The sequence below is a fragment of the Lissotriton helveticus genome, chromosome 12, assembly GCF_964261635.1.
Source record: "Lissotriton helveticus chromosome 12, aLisHel1.1, whole genome shotgun sequence".
Classification (NCBI taxonomy): domain Eukaryota; kingdom Metazoa; phylum Chordata; class Amphibia; order Caudata; family Salamandridae; genus Lissotriton; species Lissotriton helveticus.
In genome coordinates, this window is record NC_136073.1 from 672,979,838 (window position 1) to 673,006,698 (window position 26,861).

At 49.1% G+C, this 26,861-nt stretch overlaps 1 protein-coding gene across 1 annotated transcript in view; it reads right to left on the reverse strand.

The window, feature by feature from the left end:
* The window catches only part of EDC4 (enhancer of mRNA decapping 4), a 734,765-nt gene that overhangs the window by 287,903 nt on the left and 420,001 nt on the right, over positions 1-26,861 (reverse strand). The window contains exons 20-21 of the mRNA XM_078670461.1: positions 26,661-26,810; positions 25,891-25,945 (exon numbers count right to left, since the gene is read on the reverse strand). Of these exons, the coding sequence (XP_078526587.1) occupies positions 25,891-25,945; positions 26,661-26,810 (205 nt within the window). The remainder of the gene's footprint in view (positions 1-25,890; positions 25,946-26,660; positions 26,811-26,861) is intronic.

The window sequence follows — 26,861 nt, forward strand, 5'->3', positions numbered from 1 at the left end:
AAAGGAGTAGGAGGGAACTTATTAGTGAGACCCTTCAAAAATCTTAAAACTACAGGAGACTTAAAAAGAGAGGGCTGATCCGGCAAACAGAGAAATGCCGACAAAGCCGAAAGATAACCCTTGACTGTGGCAACAGCAAATCCTTGCTGCGCCAGATAAAGAGCAAACTGTAAAATGTCAGACAAATGAGCCTTTAAAGGGTCAACAGCCCTCTCCCCACACCAAGAGACAAATTTAGACCACCTATAAGAATAGATGGACTTAGTGGAGGCACGCCTGGCAGAGAGAATGACATCCACCACATCGTGAGGGAGAGAAAAGGAATTCAAGTTGCCCCGTTCAATCTCCAGGCATGAAGGTGTAATGTCTGGAGGTGGGGGTGTAGAACCTGCCCCTCCATCTGAGAGAGGAGGTCTGCCCTGAGAGGGAGACGGAGCGGCGGCTGAGAGGAGAGGTGGAGAAGATCTGTGTACCACACCCTTATTGGCCAATCTGGGGCGATCAATATAACTTGGGCCCGGTCTTGGCGAACCTTCCTTAGAACCCGAGGAATCAAGGGTATGGAGGGAAACGCGTAAAGGAGTTGTGAGCCCCAACTCAACTGAAACGCACCCCCCAAGGCTCCTTGCATCGGAAACTGCAGAATGACGGGCAGTGAGCATTCTCGTGAGTGGCGAACAGATCCACCCGAGGAGTTCCCCACATCTGAAAGATGTAGAGAACTACCTCTGGATGGAGCCTCCACTCGTGATCGGCCGAGAACTGCCGACTGAGGCTGTCTGCACGTACGTTCAGAACTCCGGCCAGGTGATTTGCCATCAGACAAATCTGATGGTCCCGAACCCAGGACCAGAGTCGCAGAGCCTCTCTGCAGAGACACTGCGACCCCACTCCTCCCTGTTTGTTGATATACCACATCGCGGTCGTATTGTCCGTCAGGATTTGAACTGACTGACCGCGAAGGGAAGGGAGGAAGGCCTTGAGCGCCAGACGTATTGCCCGCAATTCCAAAAGGTTGATGTGAAGCAACCTTTCCTCTGGAGACCAAAGACCCTTGACCTCCAGATCCCCCAGATGAGCACTCCACTCTAGAGTGGATGCATCCGTTATTACTGTGGCCACCGGAGGAGGTAGATGAAAAGGCTTCCCTTGAGACAGATTCCTTCCACGCTCCACCAAGACAGATCCGCCGCAGTTTCTCTGGAGATCCTGACTGACTCCCTGAGATCTCCATTGTGCTGATACCACTGCCTGCGGAGGCACCACTGGAGTGCCCTCATGTGCCAGCGTGCATGGTTGACCAACAGAATGCAAGAAGCCATCAGACCGAGCAGGCGAAGAACCTTCGGGACTGGAACGACCGCTCCATTGAAAAACAGGGGAATCATTTCCTGTATATCGCAAATCCTTTGAGGAGGAGGGAATGCACGACACACAGTAGTGTCCAGTACCGCACCTATGAACAGGTTGCGCTGGGAGGGCACCAGGTGAGATTTGGGTAGATTTATTGAAAAACCCAACCTGTGTAACAACTGAGTTGTCTCCTGCAGATGACAGAGCACTGTCTCTGGAGATTCCGCTTTGATCAGCCAATCGTCCAGGTACGGGAATACTGGAATCCCCAACCTTCTGAGATGTGCAGCCACCACAGCCATCACCTTGGTGAAAACTCGAGGCGCAGTAGTAAGCCCAAACGGAAGGACCGCACTGGTAGTGTTGCGATCCCACCGTAAAACGGAGATACTTTCTGTGCGACTTCAGAATGGGGATGTGAAAATACGCATCCTGCAAGTCGATCAACACCATCCAGTCTTCTTCCATCAGCGCTTGAAGAACCTGTGCAAGTGTGAGCATTTTGAACTTCTCCTGTTTGAGATAGAGGTTCAAAATCCTGAGGTCCAGGATTGGACGTAACCTGCCATCGTTTTTGGGGATCAGGAAATACCGGGAGTAGCACCCCTGACCCCTTTCCTGCTCTGGAACCATCTCTATCGCACCTTTTCTGAACAGTGCCAGGACTTCTTCCTGCAGGAGAAGCAGGTGGTCCTCCGAACAATAACCTTGGCAAGGAGGTTAATTGGGAGGGAACTCCTGAAAAGGAAGTGCATAACCATTTTCTACGAGATTGAGAACCCAAAGATCTGATGTAACCGATTCCCAATCCCGTAGAAAATGAGTAAGCCGACCCCCTACCGGACCCGCATGATTCGGAATGGCGGATCTAGGGCTGCTTTGCTGCTGCAGGTGGGGGTTGATTGTTAGAGGAGGAAGTAGAGGAGGAGGAGGCTTGGCGTACACGAGCACGACCTCTTTGTTTACCTCTGTATGATTTATACAAAGGGTTTTGCTGCTGCTGCTGCTGGCCTTGTCTATAGGGACGAAAAGTGGATCTACCAAATCCCCTAAACTTCCTAGTGGCAGAGCCTCTAGCCTGCAGGCCCAAAGACCTTGCCGTTGCCCGGCTATCTTTGAACCTCTCCAATGCTACATCCGCTTTTTTTCCAAAAAGGCCTGTTCCGTCAAATGGTAAGTCCATTACAGTAGACTGTACATCTGCTGAAAATTCAGACGACTTTAGCCATGCGGCCCTTCTCGTGGCAACAGTGGAGTCCATTATCCTGGCCACAGAGTCCGCCGTGTCCATGCCACTCTGAATTACTATGCGGGCTGCTGCCTGAGTATCAGAGACTACCTCATTGAAGTTCTTTTTATCTTCCTCCGGAAGCTTAGTTGACAATTGTTTCACAGAGTCCATCAATGCATGAACATATCTCCCCAGCAGGCAAGTAGCATTGGTAGATTTAAGAGCCATGCTACCAGAGGAGAAGTCTTTATCTGCTGGCACCTGTGGAAAAGAACCTGCAGACCTGTTGGAACAAGCGGCCTGCACAACCAGACTTTCCGGAGAAGGATGCGAAGAGAGAAACTCAGGGTCACCAGGTGCCACCCTATAACGTTTTGCCACCGACCTGGACACCGCAGGAGCAGTCAATGGTCTCTTCCAGACCTCCATTATTCAGTGAATGGGAGTGTAGGCTCTATAATAGATGAAGGCGAATGCAAAACCTCCGTGAGGATGTTAGGCTTGAACTCAACGGTAGGTAAAGTCAGATTGAGCAGCTCCGCAGCCTTCCTAATGACGAGGGGGGTCACACTCGACCAGCACCAGACCAGGCAGCACGGGAGGGGGACCGGCAGAGTCCCACAGCACCTCACCTTCATTGTAGAGCCCACCCAGCGCCGTGAGGGAAACGGCAAAGCGGACCCACACTACAATCCCCAGGTGCCCCGGTGGCAGAGGCGCACCTGGGACGTCACAGCCTGCGCCAGGAGGCTCCTACAAACATCGGAACACCTCCTGTCCCCACGGGACGCGCGTGGGACCGCCGGGCGAAGCCCGGGCAAAGGGCGGGCCCTCTACGGCCCTCAGAGGCCAGAAGAGGACGGGACGGGCCACCCCACCTGACATTCCCATAGGAGGAGGTATAGAGACACACTTTACTATTGACTTGCACTGTATTGCTTTCTGGTGTATTGTATACAAAACATGTCCATCTGGGAGGAGCTTAATGCCCTGTGTGGCACTAAGTATGTCCCGGATGCATCACCCCCCCCTATTATGGGCAGTATTCCAGACAATTCAAACGGCACTCCGCGGGATCTACCTCTACATTTAAACATATACAAAACTCAAGCCAATGTACTGCCTCGGGGTCTCAATATTAAAGGGAAGCATGACGGGGAAAATGATAACGAGAACCTACCTAAAATCCAAAAATTGTGCACCAGCCCTACATTATCCCCCTCTAACCCAATCGATGGTGGATAGGGCTGCGGATAAAATAGATGATCCTGTATCGTCCTCCCAATTGACTTTACTGGCTCAGCTCGAGCTGTTACTATCTGTCATATCACCTTTGGTTATAAAAATAAATGATCTGGGGGACAGGCTGACTAGCATTGAGAAAATAATTAAAAGGAATTCTCCACCAACTAATAAGAAGGCAATACCCAATTGCCCTAATCCTCCCATTACCCCCGAAAAGTTTAAGTCAATTATACGTAAGAATGCTCAAACTCAATTACTACCTCTTAATACATCTACCGCAACAGGCCCTAAAGTAGCACTAAAATCCGCATTAATAAATCACACAGTGGCCAGAGCCCATCCAGAAAGAACACCACGTATTAACTTACCTCCTGAAGCCGCCCCATATGTGACTGTTCTCTCTGGGGTCCCTGCACTTAGCCAGGGAAAACACGAAACACATCAGGACCTGTTAAATAAGGTTATTTTTTGGCTACAGAACAACAGACCTTTGCCACCTGACCTAGATGGTGGAATCCTGAGCGTCAGGAGGGTGGGGTGGTTAGGTACGCTGCCCAAAGACACCTCTGGAGACCTGGTGTTAATTAAATTTAAGAATAGGAACATTGTCCCCTACTTACGATTTTGCCAGCCCAAAGAAGGAGATGGCCCCATTTGCATTTGGGATTTGCATGACTTCTACCCGAGCTCCCTACACATCCCGTTACTAAGATCAACGGCAAAGAAATACAACCCCTGGGCACCTAGCGCCACTAACCTTCTAGCCCCTAATAGATTTTGAACCACAGTTTAAAAGTTGTATTTTCTGCAAACCATCCAGAAAGAGGCCACCCATGAGTACTAGCTTAACTGACACGGTAGTATGCAATTAACAAGTAAAATGCTGACATAGGTTGCCTGATGTTCTCCCCCTGAACCTTAAGCTAATTTGTGGCACTGTATGCATGACCCTTTTGTTTTTAGAGTTGTCCTATTCGATAATGAAATGTCTTATTTTGATTAGCTGATACGTCATATTTATTTAATCCTGTTTTAATAGTTGATATTAAGTTTGTAATGAAATGTTAAGGTATTTACTTATGTATTGTTGCTGCTTTTATGATTTTAAACCAAAATCGAATAAAGCTAATCTGATCTTCCTAATGACGACATGGTAGGGTGCCACGTATTTACTTCCACGTCTTCTTTCACTCTCACTGACGTGGACAATCTCATCATCAAGCTAGAGACCGGTGAGGGTGCTCTCACCATCATCATCCTCTATCGTCCTCCCTACCCTATGCCTTTGTTCCCCGCTGCCCTCAGTGAACAGCTAGCCAACCTACTTACTTCATCTGCTCGAGGCGCCATTTTCGGCGACTTCAACTACTGGTATAATGACAAGGAGGCTGGCCCTCATGCGGCCGAGCTATTTGAAGTCCTCACCAGCTTCAACATGAACCAACACGTCACCTCCCCCACTCACACCGGGGGTCATATCTTAGATCACATTTGGACTCATAACCTCATTCTCTCCTTTCCTGTGATCACCCCTTGTATTTGGTCCGACCATTACTTGATCGACACAGCGATCACAGTCAGAGGTTGTAGTAAGGTCCCTCCTATGGCTGGCGGGACTGCCCGGAAATGGAACACTCTTGATTCTCAGGCATTCCTCTCATTCTTGGCTGAGACTCGTCCTTCGCTATCTAAAACAGCGACTGTCCACACTCTGGAGGAAGATCTCACTGGCTGGATCATTAAAGCCAGTGATCACTTTGCCCCTCTCTCCAGCTTTCCCCGTTCTCGGCACAGTAAGTCCCACAAGTGGTTCAACCCAACCCTAAAAGCTCAGCAACTCGAATTGCGCCAAACGGAGCGTAGGTGGAGACGTAATTATCTGTCCACCGACAGAGAGCTATATATTGCTGCGAGAAAAAATATAAAGATGCTATCATTGCAGCTAAAGCTCTTCATATTTCAGATAGGATCCTCACTGCTCATAACAAATCCCAGGAGATCTTTTCGATCATGAGGGAGCTTACGTCTGATGCTAGGACTCTTCCGTCTCAGACCCCGACGCAGGAATCTTGCAATGCATTAAATAATTTCTTTATCGAAAATATTGCCAAGATCAAGAACACGATTCCTTCAGTCCTCCCTGAGGACATGTCAGCTCCCCCCCCTGAAAACCCGCTCTCACTGCTCTCCTTCCCTGCCCTTGACCCAAGCACTTTGGCCAAACTTGCTGTTCGAGTCAAATCGGGCTCACCCAATGATTGTTGCCCTCCCTCTGTCTTTCGCGACATCTGCCTGTCTATACCGGACTGCATTTTGCCCTTATTAAATGCCTCACTGGGGACGGGAGCAGTACCTAATTCCTTCAAGGAGGCTGTCCTTGTGCCCCTACTAAAGAAGCCTGGAGCTGACCCGGACGCCCTTGCCAACTATCGGCCTATTTCTCTCTTGCCCTACCTATCCAAACTCCTGGAGACACATGTTACGAGCTGCTTATCTGAATTCATCGAGCGCTCTAACTTCCTCGAACCCAACCAGGCTGGGTTCAGACCAGCCCATTCCACCGAGGCTGTGATCCTGGCAGTCATGGATACTCTTAGGGCCAATGCCGATAAAGGGACATCACAGGCGCTTGTCCTGTTGGATCTGTCGGCTGCGTTCGACACGGTGGACCACAACATCCTTATCCACCGTGCCGAGCAAGCCGGCATCCGAGGCCTGGCCTCTGCCTGGCTCAAATCCTTCTTGTCGGGTAGATTGCAGGCGGTCCGGCTCGGTCCCTTCACAGCCGCACAGGTCCCTTCTACCTGCGGAGTGCCTCAGGGATCTTCCCTGTCCCCTCTGCTTTTTAATCTCTATCTTCAGCCGCTTATCTTTTCCTTGAAGAGGTGGAATATCACCATATTCAACTATGCAGATGATCTGCAAATCATTTTTCCGCTTAACACCCCCAATGCAGCCCTCGACTGTCAAGCAGTGATGCTACACACCCAACATTGGATGAACACCCATCAGCTCAAATTGAACCCGGGGAAGACTGAGTTAATCCTCCCAGGAAACAGTCTTACCCACTGGGGCCCACAGTTCTGGCCAACTGAGCTTGGTTCCCCGCCCGCCCCGGCTAAGTCAGCAAAGAGCCTCGGGGTCATAATTGACTCGGACCTTTCTCTTAAGCCTCAGATCGGTGCGGTTGTGTCCTCATGTATGTTCCAGCTCAGAAAAATCAGGAAAGTCTCCCATCTCCTGACACCAGAGGCCCTGATACAAGTCCTGATTGCCTTGGTGCTCTCCCGCTTGGATTTCTCAAACTCCCTGTACTAAGGCCTATCTAAATTCCTCCTTAGTAGGCTCCAGATTGTACTGAACCAAGCGGCAAGGCTGGCCTACAAAACCCCGAAGTGGCAATCTGCGAGACCTCTGCTTCACAGACTTCACTGGCTACCGGTAGAGCAGAGGACCGCATTTAAGATCGGCTGCCTGACCTTCAAAGTTGTGTTCGGGACCTCCCCTGCTTTTCTCAAATCATTGGTCATCCCCTACTGTCCAGCACGTAATCTTCGTTCCTCCCATCGCCTCTTGCTAGCTGTCCCTACTACCAAATTAAAAAAGACCGGCGGTCGGAGATTTGCCTCCCTAGCCCCCGCCCTCTGGAACCAGTTACCTCTCTCTCTTAAATCTGCCAATTCCCTCTTGGCTTTTAGAAAACTTTTGAAAACCCACCTCTTCACACAGACTGGCTAGACCCTCGTCTCTCCATCTCACCTGCACTCAAGCCAGCACCAGGAAACCTCTCGGTGTCAGCGCGCTATACAAATTCCCCCTAAGATAAGATAAGATAAGATAAGATGGTACATCAGAAACTGATGGCAAACCCCACTCAGGAGAGAGTTCCAGGCCACTAGCACTATGCAGGTCCTCAAAACAGTCCCCTTGAACCATAAGTTCTCCTTCCTCTACTTCAGGATCTTCATAATCCTTTTCCTCCAAGAGGCGCTGAGCTCTGCGCCTTGACCACTCCAAACAAATCGAAATCGTCGGATCCGGTAACGAATCCGACGGAGCCGGAACCGGCGTCGAACGAGGAGCCGGGACAGCTGGAGGACGAGAATCTCGAACCGGCGTCGTACCTCGATCCAGTTCTCCAGGTCGCTCCGGAGCCGGCGAAGCCGAGTACGGAGTCGAAGACCTCAGCGGCGCCGTACTGAGCCAAGGTGTATAAGGCGTCAGCATAAACGGCATAAAAGGTGCCGGACCGTAAGCTTGAGGGACACCCAAGTTAAAAGACAACGGACCCATGGGACCAGCCGGTACACCAGTGGGGTACATTGCCCTCGCATAAACGCCAAACATGGCATTAAGGAAATGCGAGGGGTCCTGTCCAGGACCAGGAAAGGGAGGGTACGAACCCATCGGCTGCTCCGAAGGAGGCTGCTCCGGCATCGGTTCATCCTGGCCCTCTTGATTCTCAGGGTTTTCCACCGGAGGCGGTGACCGTGGAAACTCCCCATCTCCTTCATGCTCCGAAGAATGGCGCGACTCCGGATTCGGTTCTTGCTCCGGAACCGGGGAACCCTCACGAGATCGCATAGGTGAAGGTGACACGAAGTCCTTGTAATGTTTTCGAGACGAAGACTTCCTCTTCGAGTCCGAAGACTCTTTACCAGAGTGATGTCTTGAGCTGTGCTTCCTCCTCTTGTGCTTCTTCTTCGAGGAGCCCGAAGCATGACCCGAAGCAGACTTTGATCCGGACCTCGACCTCACTCTGGACCTCGACCTCACTCTGTACCTCGACCTCGAAGCCGATCTCGACTTCGATCGCGACTTCTGCTTCGACCTCGAACGTCTAGATGATGACCTCTAAGACCTTCCAGCCTCTTTTCCTTTCACTTAGGCCAGCAGAAGTTTCGCCTCACGTTCTCGTAGAGCCTTTGGGTTCATCTTGGAGCAGGGACGGCAGCTCTTAACATCATGGTCCGAACCAAGACACCACAAACAATCGTTGTGCGGATCGGTGCGCATCGACTCCTGTTCCAGCTCTGGAACAGGAGTCGATGCACACAGCCGGAGCAGAAGACGAATCCGCCGGCGAAGACCAGATATGAGTGTCTTCCACCTCTATGGGACCCGAAGGTGCACCAGGGAGAGGGGGTGCCCCAAAATAAGAGCGGAGTGCTTCAGAATAAGCCTCCATTTGGGCTTGTGTTGCTCTGGCACCAGGAAACGGGGGGGTACGGAGGAGACGACCGCCGGACGCCCGTCCCCGGCAGGGAGCGAGAAGAGCAGGCGCCAGCGTCACGGGTAGGAGAGGAAGACCTCCTGGACTTACGTTTCTGTTTACCCTTCGAACGACATCTGCGGGAACGACCTCCAGAGTGGGCTCGATCCCGAAAGGGAGAGCGGCAATGCGAAAGTGCAGGACCGGACAGCAACAATTTCATCTGACGCTCCCGTAAGGGATTTGGTTTCATCCACTGACAATCGTCGCACTCTTTGGAGGTGTGGTGCACCCAGAGGCACCACATACAAATGGCGTGTGGGTCCTTCACGGACATCTGACGCGCACAGGTCTCACACGCCTTAAAGCCGGAAGGCATCGCACACTGTTCCGGGACCCCATAGGCGTCGAAAAGACCCGAAAAACAGGTCAAGGAACCACTGGTTATCCAGGATCAGCGTTCGGACGCAGAAAAGAAGAAAACTGACGTCAGCGTGCCAGGAGGGGCATACATGGCTCTGCTGATGCCACATCCATGGACGACATCGGGGTGGAGCCGTGCAGCGTCGCCCGGCGCACATAGGTGCAGCTGCGGAGGGTTTTCCGGATCCAGTTTGACGTCTGGGGATATTCTAAGTTAAGGAATCTGTGGTTAGACGTCTCTATTAGATGTTGTGTTCATTTGGGCACAGTCTTCGCAAACCTTGGAATCGTGCTTTAACCCAAAAACCAAAGGCACACCTCAAGGGATGTGTCACAGACATCTGTTTGCAACAGTCTCTACGAGGTTTAAACCCGGTGGCCTTTGGGTGTTTCTTAAAATTGATCTTTTTACGCTACTCATTGATATTGCAATTTGCTTTATGTCCCTGGTTCCTTGCCAGCCTTTGAGTTGTATGCGAGAGTATGTGTAAGCATTTGGAAAAACACACACAGTTAAACCTAAACTGTGTAGTCTCATGAGGTGATGTTCCCTTGCACACTGGTAGATTTGTTGCGGGGGAAAAAACTCTTCAGACATGAAGAACAGGAGCAGATCTCTGGATCAGTATCTAAAGGCATGGAAAGAAAATCACAAATCACTGTTGTCTGGATGGTCGGGTTCGCTGAGAGGGGCATTTTGCCCACACATTCCTGAAGAATTTCTGGAATGAGTTCAGAAACAGACCGCCTTCGAATAAATGCTGCTTTGGTGTCTATTCTAAAGGTGAGAATTCTTCAGCAAGAAGTCTCTATCAGAAGAACAAGTTACTTACCTTTGGTAACGCTCTTTCTGGAAGAGAGACTATCTAGTCATAGATTACTCAATAATCCTCTCATCCTCCCAGTTCTATCCATTAATAAGATCCCAAGTCTAGGAATCTGCACACTGGGTCATAAACAGTTTGCTATCGGGCTCTGCCTCTGGGAGAACGTACAGCCTTAAAAGCATCTGACGTTAGTGCGCAGGAGTGGTACTAATATAGGCTCGGCACGCCAGTTCCAGAGTGGAACGGCCTCAGTGAGGAGCCACATGGTGTCACCTAGAGGTAATTCTAAAAAGTTTCCAGATCCAGTCTGATGCCTGCCTGGGGTATATTCAAAAGTTCAGGTATCTGCGACTAGAAGTCTTATTAGAATCCACTGTTACGGTTCTGAAACTAGTTTGAGATGGTTTGCTCAGTTTTTTTTATCCCTCCTCTTCCCCATATAAAATCTTCAGTTTGTCTCTGCTTGCATATTAGTTCAAACAGTTTGATGCATACTCTGCCTTATCCAGTTTTATATCCTGAACAGCACCCTTACCACGGTACTGTTCCAACATGAGCGTTGAAATAGAGTTGTTTTGTGCTGTACTTACAATACTGCAAGATTGCATTTCAATGTGGCTAACTGCACCTCCCTCTTCTTTTTAAGCTGGTTGGCCTCCACTATAAAGTATCCTGTAATTACAGCTTTTAGCACATTACATTGACTTGCAACCCCAGTCTCACTGTTCCAATTGTCCTGTACAGCCGTGGGCTGAAAGGATAAGTAGTCCCTGCTCCAGTTCCCTCACTGTGCCCAACAGGCACTAATTATTTGGGATACTGAATGCACTTGTATATATTTTACTTGCATGGGAATAGTGAGACTAGCACTGGTTTAATCGGTGCCCGTGTCTCCACGGACCTACCAGCACTAGTTCTTCTCTCATCCAAAGGCCTTTAGCTGTGATAACATATGTGCTACCATATTTCTGGTTGGACTGTCTGCTCATGTTCATAGCTATGCTGAGATCTCTCCAGATTACAAGCGGGCCTGTAGCCTTTGTCATTTATAATCTGTAATGGCTTGGGTATGAATTCTTCCAGTAAAACAAGTTACTTGCATTCGGAAACAATGTATCTTTAGGAGACTTATGTTAGGTATAGATTACTTACCTTAGATTTCTTACCTTATAAATACCCTTATACATCAGACTGGATCCGGAGATTTTTTCCTCTTAACAGTACCCATGTGCGTCAATATTTGGTGCCGGTTGAATCCACGTCCGTCGTCGGCATCGCGGTCGCTGGGATGACGTTGCGGTGCCTACTTAGACGCCGCCCCTGTGTGCAGACGTCCTTTCTGACACGACTTTCCATGCCAGAAGCACAGAGCAGTGAAAGACACTGACCACTGGTGCGCCTAAACCAGGGCCCTGTAAAGGGAGTCCCTATCCCTATAAATCAGTTTGCCGAGGGGGGTGGGGTGGTAAGGAATCTATAACTAACCTATTTCTGTTACAGTTACATCGTCACCGAAGGTAAGTAACTTGTTCATCTGAAAGAGACAGTTAGTTATAGATTCCTTACCTTAGAATAGATAACCCAGCAACACCAACCCCGGAGGAGGGTCTGCAAACCAAGTTCACACCAGAAAGTCCTAGAGGACAGAACGGGCAAAGTAGTCGTCCCTCCGGACTTGAGGATCCAGGCAGTAATGTCTGGTGAACGTGTGCATAGATGCCCACGTGGCGCCTGGCAGATGTCAATAAGTGGGACTCCAGGCGACAAAGAAGTAGTTAAGGCCGTAGCTCTAGTGGAATGAGCCCGCAGCCCCACTGGAGGATCCTTTTTTGCTAAAGCGTAACAAATCTTTATACAAAGGACAACCCATCTTGAGATGGTACGCTTTAGACAGCCCGACCTTCCTTGGCACCCACATAGCCAATAAAGAGTTAATTGTCCACCTTGAAATCTTTAGTACAGTCAAGGTAAAAGCACAGCGCACATTTAGGGTCCAGACGGTGGAGTCTCTCCTCCTCCCTGGAAGGGTGAGGAGGTGGGAACAAGGTGGGCAGAGTGATAATTTGTCCTATGTGAAAAGGAATAACTACTTTAAGAAGGAACAAGCGGGGGAGGAGCCAAGATGGCGATCGGAACAGTCGCATGAACGCTTCGCTTTGAGGTCCCTTCCTACCCCCTTGCCTATCCTGTCGATAATCCTGATCGAGGCTTTCTGATTTCTGCTGTTAGAGAAAATCGCTCACTTACCGTGTGATTTTGGGGCTCCAACGTGCAGTGGTTCCTGCGATCTGCCCTTGTCTGCTTGCTGGCCTTCCCGGCCCGGACGCCGGGGCCTCGAGTGCAGCGCCTGCCCGGCGGTGTTCGGAGTGTGGGTGGCCCTGGTCCGGATGAGAAGCCTGTTGGTGGGAGCCTGGGAGCCGCGAGCCGGGAGAGATGGAGCTGACCCACTCCCAATAGTGGGTCACCCCGTATGCCCGAGCAGCTGGTGAGCCGGAGAGAAGCTGTGTTGTCCGGGTCCCCTTGGGTGTGACGCCCACTCATGTTACTAGTCCCGTCCGGGAACCGGTGCCTGGCTCCCGGAGAGCTGCTGGGAGCACACCCGGCCTTCTGGTGACTCGCCTTTCCTCGCCGGGCGCCGACCGCCGCTGATCGGCTGTGAGTCCCGTCGCCTCTGGCGGTCGTAATGGACTTGGAGGTGGAGGGGATAATGGCGGCGGACGAAGTGCTCAAGATGGCGGCTGACCCCTTGGAGTGTATCCCTCCCGGAGACGGAGAGACTGTTGCATTTGAGACCCCCGGACCTTGGTTACATGGGGCGGCGCTTACACGTAGTCATGTGCTGTTTGCACTGGTTACTCTGCGGACCGATCTGCTCAGGAAGTCCCGGGACTTGGAGTTACGGATCGCTGCCATTGTCGATCCGCCATTTTGTGGCGTAGTGCCTTCTCCCCGAGTTGGTGCCGTTAAATCTCCTCCGGTTGCTGAGCCGGGGTCCCCGGATGGATCTATGATTTTGAGGGAACAAATGGATCTGGCGCCTGTGCTGCACTGTTTCCCACATCTTGTGTTCTCCAATCCGTGCTGGGCAGACCTGTTTTTGAACTTGGCCGCGTTGGTGATTGGCGTACTGTTGCATTCTGGCTGCCGCCATGTATCGTTGGCTACTTCTTGGTGGCTGGGACAGTGTTGTGCGAAGATGCCGCCTGCCTCACCTGACTGGTATGGACTTTTTGTATCGTACTGTCTCCTGACTGCACGGATGTTTGGCAGTTCTACTATTCACAGAAGTGGCCAGGGGTGACCCTGCTTAGGTCCTGGCGGGACTTCCTCTTAGTTAATGGCGAATCCGGGACACGTCTTGTGGACTGTTATTGATTGCATCCTGTGCGTTGACTTTTCTCAGTATTCTTTCTGGCCTCGATCTTTAAGCTTTTAGCTGCGGGGATGGGGGGGACCGGGTGTTTACATCGCCGGCTCCTCTCCTCATTCTCTTTTTCGTTACATTTCTCTTCTTTTTCTTTTATTTCCTTCTTTCGGGTGACTCTGGGGCGACAGACACGCTGTTAGTGGGGTAGGCCATAGCCATTACGGTGATGTAGGGTGGCGGGTGATGGGGGGGGTTTGTTATTTTAATTTGTTTTGTTCTATGGTCCCTTTTTCTCCCTTTTCAAGGGGGTTGGCTATGTCTTCTTTTTCTCTCCTTTACTTAGCCGGTGTCTGCACTTGCCTTTCTTACTGTCTGGTACGGGTGGGCTTTCTACACGACATCTTGCTAAATTGCTTGCTATTGTTTGACCTTTGCTTCTGGCCCACCTTTGGCGGGCGTAGGGTGTATTTGGCCCCGTTACTTATTATTGCTTTCTGATTGCATGGAGGGATATACCCCTCCCGTCTCTTTTTATCTGATTGTGTTGTATGACGCCTTTGCTGATATAGCCGCTGCCCCCTCTTAATATTATAAAAATGAAACCTCTTTTATCCTTGTGCTTTCCTGTGTTACGACCACATCTTACGGCTATACTGTACTTAATTTTTTTATCGTACACGTCTAAACTGCTCTGTTTTTGATCTCCTGATTTTGCGGCCGGCCCCTGTGGTTGTAGGCCTGCGCTTGTATTGCTCTGCTTACATTAATAAAGGTTTTACAAAAAAAAAGAAGGAACAAGAGTCTCGTCCTAAGCACCACTTTGTCCGGATGCACAGAGAAGAAAGGGGGCTTAGCAGCTCACTCACTCTGCGAGCAGAGGTGATGGCAACAAAAAAGGCAGTCTTCAGAGTAAGGCGTCTGAGAGGACAGTTGTGAAGAGGCTCGAAGGGAGCACAAATAAGGTAAGTCAAAACAAGATTCAAGTCCCACTGAGGCATGAAAGGAGATGGAGGAAAGAGGTGAATAATGCCCTTAAAGAACCTATTAACAATAGGGAACTTGAATAAAGAGGGCTGATCCGGTAGCCGAAGAAAAGCAGAAATGGCAGCCAGATAGCCTTTAAGAGTGCCCAGAGCAGAGCCCTGCTGGGCCAAAGAAAGAAGGAACAAAATAACCTCAGAGAGAGGGGCGGAGAGAGGATCCACAGCCTTTGCTGTGCACCATGCCACAAACTTGTTCCATCGACAGGCATATACCATCTTAGAGGAGGAACGCCTGGCTGCCAAGATGACATTACAGACTTCGGGTGGAAGGTCAAAATCTGTCAACTGTCGCTGCTCAAGCTCCACGCAAGGAGGTGGAAGCTGGATAGATTTAGGGGGGAGGACCGTTCCCTGCTGCTGCGACAGAAGAGGCAGCCTGATCAAAGGATCGATGGCCAAGCTCAGGAGCTCGGGGTACCAGACTCTGTGCCCAGTCTGGGGCCACAAGAAAAACTTGGGCCCGGAAGTGCTTGATCTTCTTCAGCACTCAGGGCAGAAGTGGTACAGGTGGAAAAACGTGGAGGCCACAGTTCCACTCGAGACGAAATGCTTCACCAAGCTAGTGGAGGCTTGGAAACTCCAATGCGCAGAACTGCTGACATTGTGCATTCTCTTCGGTGGCAAACAGATCTAAGGCTCTCCCCACTGCTGAAAGAGACCTTGCACCACCTCTGAGTGAAGACGCCATTTGTGATCCACCAGACACCGACGGCTGAGTTTGTCCACCCTGGCGTTCAGGGAACCTGCCAGGTGTTGAAATACCAGGATCATGCCCTGATGTTGCAGCCATGTCCAAAGACGAAGAGCCTCCTGACAAAGGGTCCACAACCCCACCCTGCCCTGTTTTTGCAGTACCACATGGCGGTGGTGTTATCTGATGAAACATGCACTGCCTTCCCCTTGAGGGAGGGAATGAATGCCTTCAGTGCCAAACGAATTGCCTGGAGCTCCAACAGGTTATTATGGAGCCCGGACTCTGCTGGAGACCAGACTCCTCTGATCTCCGCCTCTCCCAGGTGGCCGCCGCATACCTGGAGTGATGAATCAGTCCCCAAATGAGGTCTGGTTGGGGAAGGGAGAGGAATCTGCCGCTGACCCAATGCTGGTTCGTTAACCCCCACTGCAGTAGTTGCGCAGTTCCCCCGAGATCTGGACATAGTCGGAAAGATTCCCCAGATGCTGCGACCACTGGAACTTCAGGTTCCACTGCAGAGCCCACATATGTCATCTGGCATGATCCACCAGCAAGATGGAGGAAGCCATCAGGCCCAGCAGCTTCAGGGTCACTCTCACCGAAATCCGGGATAGAGGCTTGAACATCAGTATCATAGCCCGAATATCCCGGACTCGCTGTTCAGGAGAATAGGACCGAAATTGCACTGTGTCCAGAACAGCCCTGATGAAAAGGAGCGACTGAGAGGGAGTCAGGTGTGACTTTGGCACGTTGATAGTGAACCCCAGCGAATGCAGGAGGTCTGCCATAGTCTGCAGGTGGGAAACGACAGCCTGGGGCAAGCCCACCTTCAACAGCCAGTAATCGAGATAAGGAATGACTGGAACCGCTGATCTGCGCAGATGAGCTGCAACCACGGCCATCACTTTCGTGAACACCCGAGAGGCGCTGGTGAGGCGGAAGGAGAGCACGGTGAACCGAAAATGCTCGTGGTCTACCAAGTCCAACGCCACCATCCAGTCTCCAGGGAAGAGGGCAAATAGAGCCTGAGCCAACGTGAGCATTTTGAACTTCTCCTTGCGGAGGAAGAGGTTGAGAGCCCTGAGGTCTAGGATAGGACGCAGGCCATTGTCCTTCTTGGGCACCAGAAACTAGCGGGAATAGCAACCACGACCTACTTCTGGCACAGGGACTCTTTCAATAGCTCCCTTAGCCCAGAGAGCTGAAACTTCCTGGCAGCGAAGCACCAAATGATCCTCTGACATGCGATCGAAAGACAGTGGCATGGAGGGAGGGGTAGTCTCGAAGGAGAGGGAGTAGCCCCTTCGGACTATCTGAAAAACCCACCTGTCTGACGTGATGGTTTGCCAGTGTGGGAGGTGATGGCGAATCCTGCCACCCACTTGACGCTGGTGGGCCTGAAAGGTCAGTCTAGGAGGATTTGGAGGTTGCTGCAGGTGAGGAAAGGGTGGACTGGCCCACATGCTGGCTCCCAGACCCAAGAGGTAGCTGGGTCCTACATCCGCGGCCACGCATAGGCTGAGCAGCTTACATGGATCGGTGAGTAGACAGGGCCGGACGTGGTGGGGTGCCCATTCCGTAGCCACGGAATGAGAGAAAGGCAGACTGTGGTGGACGGGAGGATGCAGCGAGGCCTAAGGATCTGGCCGTAGCTCGAGAATCCTTAAAGCGATCCAGCGCTGAGTCTGCCATGTCACTAAAAAGGCGATGGCCATCGAAGGGCTTGTCCAGCAGAGTTGCCTGGACATTCCCCGAAAAGCCAGACTTCCTCAACCAGGCATAGCGCCAAAGGGCTACCGACATGGCATTCGTACTGGTAAGTGAGTCGTGGTATACAGTCCACAGTGAATGGTGAATTTTACTGTGTCTCTCCCATATGCCACAGCCTGGGAGAGAACGGCCTGGGCTTCCTTGAGGCACTGAGGTCGCACTTGGGCAACCGTATCCCAGATTGTATGGGAGTATCAGCCCAAAGGGCACGCAGTATTCATGGCCCGCAGTGCCAAGCTGAAGGAAGAGAACATGCGCCTCCCAAAATGATCCAGCTTCTTGGATTCCCTGTCTGGAGGAGCAGGGAATGCGACCTTGGAAGAAGGAGCTTGGACCACCAAGCTCTCGGGGGAAGGGTGTTGGTTGAGGATGTTGGGTGAGGAAAATGGGATCGCCCAGAGGCCCTGTGCTTGGCTTGGACCAAGTCCCCAGAAGTACATCCAATGTGGGCTTCATTGAAGGGCAAGAGCGGTTCTGAGGAAATTGCCGCAGGTTGGAGCACCACTGTCAGGAAATTAGTCCAGACTGCCACTGTAGGGAGCTCCAGGCCCAAGGCCTCGGCAGCCCTATGCACCACCACAGCATAGGACGCTCCCTCCTCCGTAGCCACGGTAGAGGTAGAGGGAGAAAGGATGCCAAGGTCTGGTGAAGTGTCCAGACCACTGGCGTCACCCAATTACCCTCTCCAAACCGGTTCTTCCAGCTGGTCTGCCAAACGGTCCAGTGACCCCTCCCAGTCCTCATCACACCCTTCGGGGCGATAGAGAATACCTGGGATGAACAAGGGAACAAACGTACCCTCTGGCATCGGATTAGACGTCGGCCGACGTCCGTCCGGGTCCATCTCGGCGATGGGGACGGCGTCGACCGGGGGCACAGTCGACGTCGGGAGCTTTGTTGCCGGGATCAGCGCCATAGAAGGTCGAGTAAGGTCATCCGGCGTCTATCCAGATCCAGGCCTAGATTCACAGGAGCCCTCTGGAGCTGCCGGTATCAAAGGCCCAGGGCCCCCAACTGACTCTGCGGAGCCAAAATGCACACCAATGGAGTTGGGCTGCCCAAATATATGGTCAAGGGCTTCGTAGAATGTATGAAGCTGGGCAGTGGCCGCCCTAGCTCCAGGAAACAGAGTGAGGCGCGGAGTCGCCCTAGAATCGGGCACAGGAGACAGAGCCTTAGAACAATGACCCTCCGGAACACACGTCGCGTCAGCCAACCAACGAGGAGAAGGCGAAGAGCAAAGGTGTTTCTTCGCCTTCTTATTGTGCTTCGACATACCCGAGGAGTGCGAAGTTTTGGAAGAGGTGTGGTGGCTCCACGAACGGTCTCGAGACCTTCCCCTCGAGCGAGACCAGGAGAGGCGCAGAGCCGACTGCTGGGCCTCCCAAGAGCTGCCGGGACCGCGCCCGCAAAAACTTTGGATTCATGGCCCAGCAGTCGGAGCACGACTTTGGGTCGTGGTCGCGCTCAAGACACCAAAGGTACACGAAGTGCGGGTCTGTCACAGACATCAGTTTGTGACAGACCTTGCAGGGCTTGAAGCCGGTCCGATGATGAGACATCCCTTGTGCACCAGGAGTCGATGATTCGAAAAAAGAAGGTTGACAAAAGTAGAAAAAAGCTTAGTCAAAAGATGACTAAAGGGGTAAGCTCTCTCCGGATCTGCGCTAGGCTAGCGAGGAAAAAGAAAGAACTGGCCTCAGCGCGCAGGGACGGAGTCTAAGTAGGTCACAACAAAGAAGGGGATTGAGGCTTTAAGAGCCGCACCAAGAGTCAAGTTCCTAATGTTAGCAAAAGTGAGGGTGCGAATGGTCTGGGATACAACCCCCTAGATCCCAACATAGAACAAATACGTACTCAGTAGGCACTACTTATTGTAACTTTAGTTTGTTCGGTAGGGTGAACAATACCCTGTATATAACTTACCAGTATCTGTTCAGTTTACACAAATGCTTTGTAGCAGCGCATGTTCTCCCTAAAATTTAAATGAATGGCCTCAAGTCTTTTTCCTTTTTTTTTGTATAATGTTTGTATCTAAATAGTCTGGTGTTTTATAAACTGTCTCCTTGAATTCAAAAAAGAATATAACTCAACAAGTTGTGCATGTACTGACATATTTATTCATATATTGAAATATATATTTTTGTATCTTTTTAAATATAGCCCTGAAGAAGTCCGGTTTCGGACGAAACGCGTTGGCTATTTTTATCTGCGAGTGTATGAACAAATAAAGAAAAGAATAAAACGAAGAGAACTGACTTGAGCTAATTTCTTGGGAGAACAGTTGGACTTTTTTCTTGATACAAAACGAATGTTGTTTGAGTACTGAAATTGTGCTTGTTATACAGTTATTTGGTGTGCGAGGTCAATTTGTGAAACGGAGTCTAAGTAGGCACTGCAACATTATCCCGGCTTCACCGACTACGGACGCGGAGTCGACCTACGCCACCTACCAGCACGCAGGGGTACTGCTAAGAGAAAGAATTCTCGGGATCCAGTCGGACACCTGTGGGTAATTCTAAGGTAAGGAATCTATAACTGTCTCTTTCAGCTAGGCACATTCAGTGAAGCTAAAGACAGTGGGGTCCTATATATCACACCTTTTACTAGGATCCATCACACTGCTGGATCTTTATAACAAATTGCCAAAGTGTCTGCCAGTTCGAGCTTCTAATAAAAAACAAATATTTAAATAATTGATATATTCATGTATATACATATAGATACATAGAGGCCCTTTGGGTCAACCTTCTACAGACATTGTTCTGCTAAGTCATTTTCACTCTGCTTTCATCCATGACATGCTTGGGATAATGGTTCAGTCCCCACCAACCATAGGATCTCCCGCTGCATCCTACGTGGCCACTTCCTTTAAAGCAGGCGATCACTATGCAATGCTGCCATTCATAGCGTATCACTGTTTTACCATTACAAGATGACCAACACATTGGTTCTAAATATGGCCACCATGTTGGAACCTTAAAGCAAAAAGAGACTATGTACAGTACCACTGCACGAAGGGGACCTGCTGCTATGTTCAGTATTGTTATTGCAAGCATATGCCTGGCATGTAGAAACAGCAGTATGTTTTCTTTTTTCTTTAGTATTTCCTTTTTAACTTATCTTTGCTAGCTGTTGATGTAAGCATTTTATTGTGGTTGTGTCAGAAGGTGAATGCAAGAATGATTCAGTGGATGGATGAATAGATGCATGAATGCAAAGATGGGTCACAGGTCTGACAACCTATTGAGTCCCTAAACCCATCACTTGACCCAAAAGGCACTTTCATTCAAACGCCAAACACACTGGCATTGACAGTGTTTGTTAAAATAATTTTTAGAGCATACTACAGTTCGCCAGACAGTACTTGAGGGTCGCTTGCTAGTCGCTCCTTTAATGTGTAGAATGCATGGTCACTGCCTCTAGACCAGGCAACAGTCATGAAACTGCACTTGCCATAGAGCATCATGATTTACCACTCTTAGACGTTGCTTATAAACTTAGCAGGTATTCTGGAATTTAAAAAAAAACAATACACTAAGTATAATACCTCTATGAGACAGCCACCTGTTACTATATTCAATTCTACTTGTAATAGCAAGTACATGGCTACAATGTTTAGGCTTTTATCTAAAAGATAGGACCTGGGAGCTGTTTAAACAGGTCCTGCTCACATACTTCAAAAGTTAACTAAATATATCTGATTGGTATGCAGTTCCTCAGTGTGAGAGTTCAGGTCTGGAAAAAAGTGCCCTCACACACCCTGAATGATGTCATGCTTCATCATTGGGCCTGCTCCTCGTCGGGCCGGCGCTGCAATGCACGACGGGCACCCGCGAAGGGGCTCTTTGGCAGAGATCTTTTTGAAGAACCGTTAGGTGCGTGTGGGTGTCTGGAATAGGTAGTGTAGTGAGTGCGAAGTGGTGTCTAAAAAGGTTTAGAGCAACCCTATCACCTACATTTAATTCCTAGGGTTCACTAACCTAGCTAAAAACAAGGATCCCTAACCGGATACAATGATCCTAAAGGGCATGTGTGGTGTAGAAGGTCAACATGTTTCTTGCCTATGGTAGCTCCTAACTGGTCTCGTGGCAATTCATCAGGACCGATAGTTTCAGAGAGAGTATCTAAACTCTTCTACAGGGTTGAAAATCGATCATGTCAGACCTTTGGATTTTACACCTTGTAGGGAATGGGTATGCCCTTCCCTTTCGTGAGTTTCCTCCTCCTTACCCTCCTTGCCAAGGATTTTGTTCTTAAGACCATTTGCTTCTTCTTTAAAAGGAGGTCCTTGCCTTATTACAAAAAGGTGCGATAGAGGTGGTCGCGGAACAGGAGAGGGGACAGGGATGCTACTCCCGGTATTTCCTGATACCCAAAAAGGATGGCAGGTTACATCTGATTCTGGACCTCAGGGTCTTGAATTTTCTCCTGAAGCAGGAAAAATTCAAGATAGTGACCCTTGCGCAGGATCTTGGGGCTGCAGCAAGAGGACTGGATGGTGTTGATCGATTTACAGGATGCGTATTTTCACATTCCCATTCGGAAGTTGCACAAGAAGTATCACCGCTTTACAGTCGGGTCGCAGCACTACCAGTTTGTGGTCCTTCCATTTGGTCTTACTTCTGCACCTCGAGTCTTCACGAAGGTGATGGCAGTGGTGGCCGCTCATCTCAGGAGGTCAGGGATTCCAGTTTTTCCCTTATCTGGACGATTGGCTGCTCAAAGCTGAGTCGCCAGAGATGGTGCTTCATCATCTGCAAGTAACAACTCAGCTGTTGTTCAACTTGGGCTTTTCAATACATGTGCTCAAATCTCTCCCGTTGCCCTCTCAGCGCAACCTGTTCGTAGGGGCGGTACTGGATACTACTGTATGTCAAGCTTTTCCACCTCCACAAAAATTCGACATTCAGGAGTTGATTCCTTTGTTTTACGATGGAGCGGTTGTTCCGGTCCTGAAAGTTCTTCGCCTGCTTGGTCTGTTCGCTTCTTGCATACTGTTGGTCAGTCATGCACCCTGGCACATGAGGGCACTCCAGTGGTGCCTCCACAAGCAGTGGTATCAACACAACAGAGATCTCATGTAGTCAGTCAGGATCTCCAGAGAAGCTGCAGCGGAGCTGACTTGGTAGAGTGTGCAGGGCAATCGCTCTCAAGGCAAGCCCTTTCAACCTGCTCCACCGGGGGCCACTGTGATCACGGATGCCTTCACTCTGGGGTGGGGTGCTCACCTGGGGGATCTGGAGGTCAAGGGTCTTTGGTCTCCAGAGGAAAGGTTGTTTCACCTTCTGGAATTGCGTGTGATTCGTTTGGCACTGAAGGCTTTTCTCCTTTCCCTTCGTGGTCAGTCGGTTCAGGTCCTGACGGAGGACATTACAGCAATGTGGTACATAAACAAACAGGGAGGTGTACGGTCGCATCGTCTCTGTCGACAATCTATGCGACTCTGGTCCTAGGCTCAGGACCATCAGATTTGTGATTTTGCAAATCATCTAGCTGGGGTGCTGAATGTTCGTGCGGCAGACAGACTCAGTCGGCATTACTCGGCCGATCACGAGTAGCGGCTTCATCTGGAGGTGGTCTATCACATTTTCCAGATGTGGGGGTCTCCTCGTTTGGACCGGTTTGCCACTCACAAGAACACGCACTGCCCGTCGTTCTGCAGTCTCCAGTATCCGATGCGGGGGGCGCTGGGGGACAAGTTTCAGTTGGATTGGAGCTCGCAACTCCTTTACGTGTTTCCTCCCACACCCTTGATTTCTCGGGTTCTGAGGAAGATTCGCCAAGACCAGGCCCAAGCTATATTGATCGCCCCGGATTGGCCAAGAAGGGTGTGGTACACAGATCTACTTCATCTCTCATCGCACCCTCCGCTCCGTCTCCCTCTCAGGGCAGACCTCCTCTCGCAGTCGCAGAGGCAGGTTCGACATCCCCACCTCCAGAGCCTGCACCTTTATGCCTGGAGATGGAACGGGCAACCAGAGTCCCTTCTCTATCCCGCCGGATGCGGTGAATGTTATCTTATCGTCCAGGCGACACTCCACTAAGCCAATTTACTCTTATAGATGGTCTAGATTTGTTAAATGGTGTGAGGAGAGAACCATTGATCCGTTAAAGGCCCACTTGTCAGATGTTCTTCAGTGTTCACTTCCCTTGGCTCAGCAGGGTTGTGCTGAGGCCACTGTTAAGGGATATTTTTCGGCTTTATCTGCGTTTCTTTGTTTTAAGGATCAGACGTCTTTATTTAAATCTCCCATTTTTTTTAGGTTAATTAAGGGCTTTACCAATAGGTTTCCGCCTACTCCTTTTGGTATGCCTCAACATGATTTGATTCTTGTTTTAACTTTCTTAATGGGTTCCCCATTTGAGCCCTTACATAGTTGTCCTTTGAGACGTTTGTTTTTTGAAACGGTCTTTCTTGTGGCTATAACCTCAACAAGGAGGGTGAGTGAGCTTCAGGCTCTCAGTTCAAAACCCCTATTTTTAACCATACATGCTGAAAGGATGGTACTTAGGACCAGGGCTGCTTTTCTGCCTAAGGTGGTTACTACCTTCCATCTAGGGTAGTCCATTACTCTTCCTGTGTTCTATTTCCCCCCTCACCCTTCCAAGGAGGAGGAGAGACTCCACCGCCTGGATCCTAAAAGAGTGGTGAGCTTTTATTTGGACAGGACTAAGGACTTGCGAGTGGACGATCAGCTCTTTGTAGGATGGCAAGCGCACTCTATCCAGGTTGATCATCTTGTGCATCATGATCAGCTACGCGCTGGCTGGTAAGGAGCCTCCTGAGGGGATTAGGGCTCATTCTACCAGAGCCAAGACGTCAACTTCTGCTTTGGCCAGAGGTGTACCTGTAGTGGACATTTGTAAGGCTGCGACTTGGGACTCCCTCCACACTTTCGCAAAGCATTATTGCTTGGACTCCGAAATGAGGAGGGAGGGCCGCTTTGTGCGCTCTGTCCTGCAGGACTTTTTGGTATAGAAGGGTGGACGCCCTCCTCCGGGAGTGGGACTGCTGTGGGAATCTATTCATAAGGTGAGGAACCCACAGGCAGATGTATCCTTCAGAAATACAAGTTACTTACCTTCTGTAACACTTTTTTTGGTGGATATAGTATCTGCCTGTGGATTCCTCACTGACCCACCCTCATCCCCATTGTCCACCCCTGTATACCCTAAAGGTTACTTTGTTTGACATGTTGTTTTACTTTATATCTTCTATCTGGTACATTTATAGGAAATGTTTGTATTCTTGGGCTTCCCTTTTGATTTTACACAATGTGTATTTGTTTGAATATTGTGCACTGTGTATACTTTGAATCTGTTATCGGTCCGCCTGTTCGCCTCGGAGGCATGGAAAAAAAGGGTGGAACTGAAGTCATCACACCGACGAGGCTCTCTTATGGCTCCGGTGACGTCATGCGGAGTCATGAGCAGAGCTGTGGCATTGTGACGTCCTCGTCGGCGTGAAGAGCTAGGGAAAGATTCTGCAGAATGCTGGCGCAGGGGATATTCATAAGGTGAGAAATCCACAGGCAGACACTGTATCCACCAGAAAAAGCATTATCGAAGGTAAGTAACTTGTTCTTTACAAAAAGGAAAAAATCAACTGACATTAATCACATACATCTCATCTTTGATCACTATTTCTTGGCAGTACAATCAATTAATTTGGTGCAGTTCTTCAAGGTCAGCCTCTTGCATCATCTGTGTACATTTCTCTAGTCTCACATGGAGTCCCTTTTCATTGTCTATGCCTACAATATCACATTATCCTGTCTTCCAGGAACCATTTTGTTCTCCATGCAGGCCACTCATAACCCATGTTCCACTCTCTCAGGTCACTATCATATTCTGCCTCTTTTTCCATCATCTATCACCACCACCAAATGGCCTTCAAAAATACAATTTCAATGTTGACCTCAAATTCAGTTGATATCTCTTGATTACAACATTTGATACAACCCAACTACATCACAGTCTTTCGTGTTAAAGTTTACATTGAAAATGTAAAAACTGGTTGACCTCAAGTGATCCAAATATCAAAATTGTCATTGCTTTACAAGTTATAGTTTGAGTTAATATACCGTAGATGATTTATTCAGCAATAAAATGGTTAATTGGTGAAGAGAAAGGGAACGATGAATGAAAATTGAGAATGTAATTTTCTTTTTTTTTAGCAAGGCTTTACAGGAGGTCGTCTGGTGGCAGAGTTTCAATATTTTCAAGTTAAAAAGAAATGTTTGCGGGTTCCTCAGTATTTTAGCTAAAACTAAGCCTGGATCTGATCACTCATATCTAAACAGAAGGTTACGGTCTGCAAAGGTAGAGCTACATGGCAGATCCTCCAGTGCACTCATGCACATGTTGTGTCTTGGGTTAAAAGTGAGCAGAGGTTGGTAAGGGGTCCTCAAGAGACGAGAAAGAGATAAAAAAAAACAGTGATTGGTGAAAGTAAAACATGAGATGGGAGTAACTGTGTACGAAAAAATATATTGTTTGCTATGTTTAATGCTGCATCACAGGAGAGCAGCAGGGTGCTGTCAATGCCATATTTTACACCTTGAAAGCTACAATTTGATATGCATTTAAATATATAGTTTTAGGGGATAAAAAAACAAGGTGGAAAGTGAAAATAAAGATGATCCTAAGGGGAAAAGTCTCTTTGACTTGAGCCATTTCTAATGAAGCAACTGTAGTTTTAAGATGGTTTGAAAAAACTAACCTGGTGATGATGGTGGTGATGGTGGTCCGATGTCCTCGGTGATAGTGGCAGCTCCCTAAAATCACACAAAGATGCAAAGTAAAAACAGCCACTTCCACATTCATCTGTGGCAGTCTACACCTAACATAGCCCACATTACCAAGAAGAAAGATCGTTGAAAGGAAGGGGAGGGAAGAAAGTAAATTTAAATAAAGTATTATATCGTTAGATCAACTATAATTCCAGGTACAGAAAACACAGCGAAATTCATAAGTACTGATCTCAGCTACAAATCTGATAGACCATAAAATAGTTATTTTTTGGGGTACTGAACACCTATATACATTAGACATTTACTTTCCCCACCCAAATCTCTTCACTTTTTGTTGTTAACAAAGGAATGGCTGAGAAGAATATTGTGTGCTTATTTTCCAGAATTGATGCAGGTCATTGTGGGTATATGAAGTTATTCCAGACAATTTGTTCAAATAGCTGGTACGAAAGCTGCGTAAAATAGGTTCTCAAAGCAGCGGTTATTACAGATGCACAGTCAATGTACTGCTGAAAAAGGATTTTAATTTAGCCAAGCAATTTACAGCATTTAGACATTGTCACAAATAACAGGTTACTATTAAGACTTGAGGCCAAAGGGAGATTTTCTGTCCAGCATCACAGCAATCTCATATGCCCTTAAAAAATCCCATAAGTGAGTCCAAAAAATACTTCTTAAAGTAGAGCTATAAAGCCCACAGCAGTGCAGCCAACACAATAGAGAACCTCAGTTTTCTTACCCATCATCTTTCTTGCTTTTCCTTCTGAGTTTAGGTGATGCCCTTGGGGAAACCTTAGACTTCCAATCTTTAACCGGTAATCTTTGTGCAGCACCTTTCGAACCAAAATTTCCAGATGAGGCCATGCTGGCAACTTCATCATCATGATCACTGCAGAAAAGTCATGAAAAAAGTAATAACCAAATACATTCCACGAGAAAG